At 32.5% G+C, this 9,755-nt stretch overlaps 2 protein-coding genes across 4 annotated transcripts in view; one reads left to right on the forward strand and one right to left on the reverse strand.

The window, feature by feature from the left end:
- Positions 1-9,658, reverse strand: part of LOC144429987 (uncharacterized protein C3orf26 homolog) — a 50,054-nt gene extending 40,396 nt beyond the window's left edge. For all 3 annotated transcript variants that reach the window (XM_078118241.1, XM_078118243.1, XM_078118242.1), the window contains exons 1-2: positions 9,500-9,658; positions 7,752-7,850 (exon numbers count right to left, since the gene is read on the reverse strand). In XM_078118241.1, coding sequence (XP_077974367.1) covers positions 7,752-7,839 — 88 coding nt within the window. In that variant the 5' untranslated portion in view covers positions 7,840-7,850; positions 9,500-9,658. The remainder of the gene's footprint in view (positions 1-7,751; positions 7,851-9,499) is intronic.
- LOC120347163 (uncharacterized) lies at positions 668-7,161 on the forward strand. Its single transcript, XM_039417037.2, has 13 exons — positions 668-902; positions 1,210-1,285; positions 1,704-1,818; positions 1,890-2,033; positions 2,496-2,682; positions 3,484-3,665; positions 3,825-3,965; positions 4,340-4,464; positions 4,773-4,913; positions 4,987-5,096; positions 5,559-5,682; positions 6,052-6,195; positions 6,638-7,161. The coding sequence occupies exons 1-13, from the start codon at positions 784-786 to the stop codon at positions 6,857-6,859; spliced, it is 1,830 nt and encodes a 609-aa protein (XP_039272971.2). The 5' UTR covers positions 668-783; the 3' UTR covers positions 6,860-7,161.
- Positions 9,659-9,755: the final 97 nt, after the last annotated feature.

The raw sequence follows: 9,755 nt of genomic DNA on the forward strand, positions 1-9,755 counted from the left end.
TAAATAGGCCTGGCATATTTAAATGCAGTGAAGGACGGGAAAATATAGAATATGTAATGGAAAAAGTAGAATGGTAACTACAATAACATCATGAAAGGCCAAGCGCGCTATAAAATTTGAAAAATGTGAGCTAATTACCTATACTAAACTTGGGCTTCAGATAAATAACAATTTCACCCAGTGAGAATATTTTGCTTCAGTATTACAGAAGTTGCAAAATAGAGGGTAATGCGATTATATACATGAGAAGTATTTTGCTGTCTCATACATCACGTCTCACAACAAGTGTCAGTGGTATGTGGAGACTATTCTGTATTTAAGACTATACAAGGCATGAAATTTCATAATAATTTAGAATTGCATAATTGGAAGTAATATGAAACTGAATCACTGTGAGACAAATTGGAAAGAACAATAACAGTAAAAACTTGCTTGTCAAAAGCTTTCTGAGTACATAATACTGTAATATATAGAGTCATATTAGTATTATGACTTATGGGCACAATGAGATAGATCTATGTGACTTCTAATAGATAATGGCAAAATCTTGATATACTACTAAAGACTTCCTTCAAACATGATCCAAACGCATGGTTAATCTATGAATACAACGTTCATAGGGTGGGATTACAAGCTGAACTGGTAGAAGTAATGACATGCAATGTTTAAAACCACAATATTCTTTCGTTCAAATAAGTCCCGAATACAGCATGCTTGAAATAGATTGATAGTTAACATTCCAGTACTTTGGGATCCTTCAGATTATAACTAAAATATGGGAATATGGATCACGTAGTTCCACGATCACATGCATACTCATCATCGGATGCACCCCCCGTAGCACCAAGGCCTGATTTAACCCTAAGAAGGTATCACTCTTCAAATCCTGATGACAGAGTCAGGTGAGAAATATCTTTTTAAAGCCTCTATCGCAGGGTGTTCCAAACCCACGCCACATGTGGCCCGCGTCGCATTCGAATGCGGATTCTATTAGCCTGGGATGGCTATATGTCTGATAACTATGTGTTTGCACAATAAAAGGGTTTGTTTGCCATTGCACTGTTTACCTATTTTTGGCATTATTGTGGCCCGCAAACAATGCAAAAATGATTTTGTGACCCTGCTCTATCGAATAAAAAAATGTTTAAGCTTTCTAAAAATACGATAAGTCTATTAAACTAACTGGAAAACCTTACTTGTTGATTGCAGTTTAACAAAACAGAAGCCATATGAAAGTGATTATGAAAAAGTGAACAAGCTCCTACGCCATTCGTTATATACAAAGGTGAGTTTCATTAGAAAAAGCATATATCAAAAAAAATAGGGGGTCATCTAACAGATATTTTAGGTTATGGTTTCCATGTGAAGTAACCAAACAAACTCAGATAACTAGTACAGAATGTCCAAAAACGCTGGGTGTTGTTGATCAGAACTTCAAGAAAGTATGGTCAAAACTAGATTAACAAAAATAATATAACGGATAACAATTGCAACATCCATGGAAATTTTAATAAACAATAGCTAAGAATGAGGCCACACTAACAACCCATTCAAAGTTGAAATAATCTGACTAATAAGGAAGGCTTTTGGTATCATTATTGGATCAAAATCCCAATGTTACAACAAGACCATTCGTATTCCATGTAAATTCGAAATCCAAGTTTTGGTATTTATCAAAAACTTTGTATGAAAATTTCACTCAGAATCGTAAGGGCAATAGAAGAGTCCCTGACCAGGAAAACACAGTATCAGAAATGGGGCCAAGACCAAGAACACAAACAAATATATTGGTGCAACCAGTTATCCAGGAAGATGAAGGTACATATTGTAGCTACATTCAAACACTGTCAGCATACTTCAGCTAATATATTTTGCATTCCCACGTTCAGATATCTACTTGTCACCTGAGGAAATAGCAAGTATGCCACAATCTGTCAATTCTTCAATACAAATGCACAAAAGCACATCCATACCACAAACAGCAAATCCACCTCTTTCAATCTCTTCTGAAGATACACAGAATCACCCAACATGTGAGAATATTATATTGTATAAGTATTCTAATATTAGAACATTGTGTAAAAGTGGCAGGGAGTCCGTAACTCATTTAAATGTCACTGCGATGGGTAGATACCTGGACCTGTGATATACTACTTCAAAAGTGGAGTACGATATAAACTCAGGCTGTTGATTCTAATCCGTTGACGTGGACACCATACTCATAATGAAAATAAATATTTTCAGTTAGATAAAGTACAGATGGCGTTTTGCTGAAAATATTGATAGGTTGGTTAGGCCTAGGGTGCAGAATTGCGCCAAGATCAAGATGTATTTATCCTTTTTGTAGGGGCATCAAATTCTTGAAATTCAACATCTTCATTATACTTGAACAATGTCACTTTTTTCTCTGTTGAGTATGATTTACCAAGTACACTGATATAAGGAAATATCTAATAATGATAAACTTTTTACATATATAATAAATCATCTTCCAGATGCAGTTGTTAATAAAAAGTCAGGCTTCAAAATAGAAACTGCAATTTATGGAGTGGCTCAAGGAAAAGGTTCAAATTTTGTAATGGAAATGAAAGAGATTCAAAGGACAGTGAACAAATTTTATGGAAGAATCATGAGTACAAATAGCAATGCCCCAGAAATAGCAGATTTGAGAACACATCTCAGGTAAAAACATGCAGTGACTGCAAGTTTCTTAAGCATCAAGCCAGTGAGCATTAGTGTAACAAAAGATTTTCAAATTAATTGTTCTCTATAAGAAGAGTTCTTTATCGCCTCGCAGAATTCAACATTACAATGTACCTAGATGCAAATCTCCTAATCAATTTTTCAAAGTCTCATTGATCAGTATTAGTCATTGTCTTTCATAGGTATACAAAGTTTTATATTCAAATAAGATGTACACAACACACTATTGTAATAACAAATTAATATGAATCAATGTATCGGCCAGGATTGGTTGGAGATAAAACTAATTTATAGTCATCACAAGTCTAATCAATATATCAAGATTTCAGAAAAAAAAAATCTAATTTCGTGTAGGTATGATTTCGAAGTTGATGTAAGCATCTAAATTTGTGCTTATTCAAACCAACTTTTCGATATTAGTTTTTATATCTGAAATACCCAGGTGTAAATAAAGTCCTTTTACAATCAAAATTTAGTTTTCAATATATCCTAACCAGATTTGTTTTATTTTAATCATAGTTTATTCAATTTCTTATTTTTTTACACCTTTTGCATAAAACACATCGAAGCTCTTTACCTAATTTAATACACGATTTTATGAACACTCTGTATTATATGGCAGTTAATCATGCTAAAAAAATACACAATCTCTACAAAAAACTAAAAAAATGCCATGCCGATTTCACCTAATATTAATTTTTTGATAAACCGCAAGCTAAAAGCTTTAATAAATAATGAGCTTTTCATTATTCAATATTCATCGCTAATAAATTTTTCTAGGACTGGTGATAAAGCTCCAATGAGTGACATTTTGAGGAAAATTCATCTAAGTTTGCAACCACCTGAACTACATAACGAAGAGGAAGAAAATGACACAATGTACCTGGTTGATTTTCACAATTGTGAGAGTAAGTCACAATTGAGAGAAAAACTACTACGGCTGTTCACAATACCTGGACCGCGTGAGTTGCTTTTCATTACAAAATCCTATAGTTGTAAAATGAAACTCTCACAATAAGGTATTACCCTGAGAGGAGAAGGAAAGACTTCAAATCAAAATTCGATTGAAATTTTTCATTGAACTTTTTTTTTAAATGTTTTCCATGATTTTTATATTTTAGCTTCAATTGCATATCAGCGAGTGACTGCAAAATTAGATGCTTTAATTCACACCTTTGCAGAAATTGTCATTACCTTGAGGGCAGCAAAAAATGAAACAATTGTCAGTCCATACCACGCTCAAAGTATTTTACAGAATGCAGGTAACAAATGATTACATCAACATGATGCAGTTTCATGTGAATTTTTAAAAAGAATCTTAGTAAACTTATAAACGCAGTTAAAATTACAAACATGGACTTATTAAAATTAGGATTAGGGAAACCCTGAATTAATGGAAACAAGAAAAAAAATTGAGATGTTTTTCAAGAGTTTTGTGTATTATGGAATGGAAACAATATGTCAGCATCAAAACAAATTCACATAATGCCTAAACTGAACTGAAGATAACAATTGAGATATTATTGAATACAATATATAAAAAAAGACAATTGATTTCAGTGATGTACCAGATTCACATTATTGTTGTGAGAGAAAGACTGCAAGATGTGATAAAACTAAATGACATTATTTATAGCATCAGAAACAGATCAACTAATAAAGGTTCTGCAAGCTAATGAACTTTGGATAAAATGGGGAACAGAGACTGGACTTCCACCGCTGAATCATGTCTATATGCTGAAACAGTCACCAACATATGAAGTAGGTATTGACTGTGACCATGGCAAGAATAATTAATTGAAGGGGAGTTATTTTATGTATCACTTTTATATTATTTTCAGTTAAACAAAATACAAGGTGACCCAAAAAAACAGAACCCATAAATTTCTGTATCACTTCCATGAAAATTAAATTTTTTTATTATACACTCAAACTGCTATTTGTGTATGATTGTACTCAAAATTTCAGTAATATAGGATGCTTTCCATAGAAGTTATGTTTCTCTAAAATATGTTCCAAATGACCTCGGGTCATCATGTAGCTATATAATCATTTTAATTTGTTTTCAGATGAGAAAATCCATAGTGCTTTCCATAATCGCAGAAAAATGTGACGTCATCAAGGCAATGCTATCCCATCAAGTTAGACAAGAGGAACTTATTCCACCTATTTACAGCAAGTTGGAGTCAGAAGAAGGTGAAAAATGGCAGGTACTATACCAAATTCTATTAAACTGAAACTGTAGGTGTACAAGAATATTTGTTATCTGTTCCTGAAATTTAGGTGACGGAATATGACCCAGACACAAAATCCCTTGAGACTCGAGAGACAGCATTTCCAATATGGATTACAGAATGTCCCAAATTAAGTGCACATCTTAAATCACCAAACAGGTTAGTTAAAAATTTTGTGACAATATTAACTATTTTACAAGTGTGATTAAATATTAACTCGCTTTAGAAGATATTTTTTCAAATTGATAAGAATAGCATTTACTCATTCTGGAAAACGAAACCAATAATGAAGGACCTAATCATATGACAATTGTGGCCTTGCATCTAGTAATCATGTATGTTGGGAATGTGAATGGTTAACCAATTATTCGTTCTATATGCATGTACAATAGTTAGTGGAGGAAGCCAACAGAGTAATCAGAGGTGTGATGAAAAGCGCAGAGGTGTGATGCACCAACGTACAATAACCCATTACCCAATTGCAAAATTGTATTAGCCAGTGTAATTTTATTTACTAGTACCTTTTCCTATTAGTTTAATCGCGAGTGCAAAAAAAAATATTCGCTGTTATTTATTATACTGCACGATTTTTCCAAATCAAAAATGAACTATTTTTACAAGGACTAAATTCAAGCATGGCGATCACACATATGCTCTATACTCCGTTTATTTGGTCGTAATTAAAGACATTACAATGGCAGAAGGAAACTTCCCTAAGGAAAGTAGGATACCATGCAGTCATCAGGTAAAAGCAAGCATGTTATCCATCTTCGATATGAACACTACAAATAATAGTGAATCGGGTTTCCTTTAGTGAATATAGCATAACAATACATACAGTGGTTTTAAAACTAAAATAACTACATAATGAGGTACTCAATTAACCAAAAAACAAATATATAAAACAGATCGTTCTTTATAAAAGAAAATTGTTATTTAGCCGTCTTTTTGAAGTCAATTCTAAAATATACACAATAAGGAAAAATAGTATCAGAAACTTTCACAAGTTAAATCTATAAAAACGTATACAAGTTGGATAAAAAATTAATTATGAATACAAGTTACCATTTGCAATATCGTTGCATTTTGATAAACATCATAATTTTGTTTTAAGATTTATGTTGGCTCATCTTCTACTGGAGTGCTATACAAATTTATGAATGTTGAAAACAATCACTGTGATCATATCAAAGATATTTTGGATAGAAGTTCTATGTTAAAAACTTTTCGATGCCATCAAGATAGTGAGTTGGTAGAGGTAAGAAAGAAATTTTATACAATGTTTCTACATTACAGGATATCCGAATGAGCATATATTTCATATGCAGTAATATCAGGCCGTTGCCCAAAAATATTTCCACCAACCTGTTGTCGAACTCAATTAAAGTCATACTGATTGCAAAATGTATGACTGAAAACATCACATAAGTTTGAATCTGCCCAAAGCAACTGAAGATATTGCACTAGTTTAAACAGTATATACGGTAGTTCAAATAACAACTCTGAATTGAATATAACAAAAATAGCATTAGAAATCGGTAAACCAGCCTTCTGTCAACTACTGAAGATGAGGAAAAAGCATTTCAACTAATGCTAGATGATATATGAGTACTCTTTCTGGCTTTAATATATATTTTTGATAGATTGTGCACTGATATCTATTACAAATGCAAATATTAATGAAAGATTTTATATGACAGGCCTGCCTTGCACTTTCATGGGCAAGAAGACAACCTAGAGCAGTCTTTGTGATAAACTCCTTCCAAGAAGGAAATATGGCGAAACTATCATTGAACAAGAAAAAACCATTCCACGACAAAATGATAAACCTGGAGCAGCATTACATTTCTAGCAAGAAACTGGGTCCAGCAAATGACATGCGATATGGCATGAATAAGTTAGGAGACAATATATCACCATAACAATATTTCTTTCACAAATGAAAGTCTAAGTAGTGCAACAAAGTTTGATTTTAAATCTAACAAAGAAACAAAAACCACGGAGAATTGAGAGAGCATGATTAAACCAATACCTATTAAATAACTGTCTCTTATACTATGAAAGTAACATTTCTAAACATTTTAAAAAAAGTTTTGTTTTTTCAACTGATTAAAACTACAGTGTATAAATTTGTTAACACATGAGTTGTGAACAGCGTGAAAAGAATGTTTTTCAACATGAATAAAGACAAAAAAGAATTCAAAAGTTGTCAAATTGTCGAATGATATTGATGATAATTAAAGTGGATGATATTCATTACCGGTAATTCATAATAGTTTATGGGAATTCTTTTGGCAAAATTATTTGCCATTTTCAATTCAATTCACTTTTTGGTATATTTCAAAAAACTTATCAACATCAAGATATAAATACCATCCATGTTTCTTCCATACTTATTCATGAGTATTCACAGATAGTTTAGTTTCTAGTTAAACAGTCACAGATTGAAGGGTTCAAAGTGAAGAAAAAATATGTGTGACTAATATTACATGCTGCACAGCTAATTTGAGCAATCTGTCGGTATAAAAGCTTCAATAAGGGTCCTAAAATATTATGCATACCCGAAACTTGCTTACCACTCTCTTTAGCATAATCTGTTTCATTTATATCTTGCAAGGATTGTGATGTTTAAAACTTTCTGACACCGCTTCTCTATACTTATTCGTTTTCTATTTCCAAAGTCACTTATCCCACTAGCTTTCTTCAACACACTAAATTTGTATTCACTGACGCACAATCTTCTACTTGCTATAAGTTACAACAACATAACATCCAAATGAATATCAGTATTCAAGATACACAAATAGGACTTACTGTTTGAAATACCCTCTTCTTCTGACCCATCGGACCTTTTATCGTCCTCATCCGAATTCCACCATTCATCTTGTAAATCGTCAGCCATCTATATAACTTCTGTAAACAATATTTTGGAAAGTTAGCATGGCCGACACAAATATGAATGTATATTAGGATAATTAGGTGTGTTACGAAGATTTCAAAATACAAAATTTGTGGATCAAACAGGCATAACTTTATTTTCTCTAATCCGTCATTTTATGTTGCAGATTCCAAATCATTCAACACTAGACGCCATGATTTTTGACCAGCTTTTTTATATTGACTGGATGAGAGCGCTCCAAATGAATTATAAACTCTTGTATTACATTTTTTTAAATGCAAAGAGCAGCTATGAATTTATATATTTACAGTGAATTTCAAATGGCAATGTAGCCCAAAAACGTAGGCAATAATGGTTTAGACAAATTGTGCCCAAACCAAAAGGACATGTCGAAAGAGACTTATAGCAGTAGGTGAATGATAGTTTAAAATGAAAGATCTAGATAAATTATGTTTGATAGAAGTATTGAAATGTTCCATATATTATTATAGTTTACACACGCAAGGTGTTCACATTGTTCAACATGATAGGGCAGCTTTTAAAAAAGAAGCATTGTGAACAATGAAGAAGCGCAAGTATAAAATGAAACGAATGGAGCATGCATATTAGCTCCCTATTATAAACTAGTAAAAAAATATTAATTTCATAATTTTCAGTGCAATATGCTGGATAAGAACCTTTGTCTAATTCGTAATAATTTGATATTATCTAGTAAATAGCAATAAATAATTGATAAACTTATATGAAAATTTGGCATTAATAAGCTTTCAGCATGAATATAGAGAACATCTGATGCAATATATATATTTTTAATAATATGCTAAAAATGAAAAGTAGAACATTATGGACTGATGCACTTTAGCATGGATTTGAGTTCTGTAACAAGAAATCCTTAAAATAAACTATGTCCAGGTACAAAGGGTTAAACGTTAACTCTGACCCAATAAACAATCCCAATTTCAAACTTCAAGGAAAGTAAGAATGATACCATTATTCAATACATTTCATTTGGCGCATGTTCACTAAACAATGTAAGTTGGCTCCTGGCCACCTGGCTCGGTCATTCTAGTATTACGTCATTACTACCTCACAATCTACCTCGCCTGAAATGGCATCTTTGCCAACACGATTTCTCTCATATCGTGATCATTACGACAAGAAAACTATAGCTTGCTTGATTTCGGGTGATTGTCTGCGCGTCTTGGATGACAGTTAGTACAGTAGTATAGTTTGGAGGGCCTTATTACATTACTGTGATGTCGAAGTGACATAATTTTTGAACGATGTAGTCAGGTGGGAGTTAGGAACAACATATGCAAAAATGATTTTGCCACACCAACTAGAAGTACTTTTGTCCTGTTGTGAACATGGCCCTTTCATTTTTCAATAGCTTCTTGTAACTTTCTGTTTACCATGAGATGCGAATTTCAATATGATATTATGAGGAAATAAGAAATGATGATTAAAACTATACCTGTTTTAGTGTATACCGGTACTAAAAAATACCAGCTTAAATACAGGCATAGTTGGATTAAATCAATCAATTCAAGATACAGAGATAATACTGTAATAATGATAGTATTCAGCAGATACAGAGATATGATTGCATGACTTAATTCATTAATCATTACAGTAAATTTACATGGTATAAATTATTTCTCACCTTCAGACTGTCAAACCGTTTAGTTCGGACAACCTCTTTTCGCCGACTTTCGAAATTTCGCTTGAGGCAGACTCAAAGTGAATATGCAAGTGAGTCAGTAATAACTCAAGAATTTCGAAATTCTACACCATTGAGTATAACAACACGTGTTTCTTTTATTTACCTCAAAAAGCATTCATCCGTGATGCTCATAACTTGCTCTGTAATATAATAAAATAACTTTGAATATGTATAAGTATATCAACAATATAAAAAG

The sequence above is a fragment of the Styela clava genome, chromosome 11 (genome assembly GCF_964204865.1).
Source record: "Styela clava chromosome 11, kaStyClav1.hap1.2, whole genome shotgun sequence".
Classification (NCBI taxonomy): Eukaryota; Metazoa; Chordata; class Ascidiacea; order Stolidobranchia; family Styelidae; genus Styela; species Styela clava.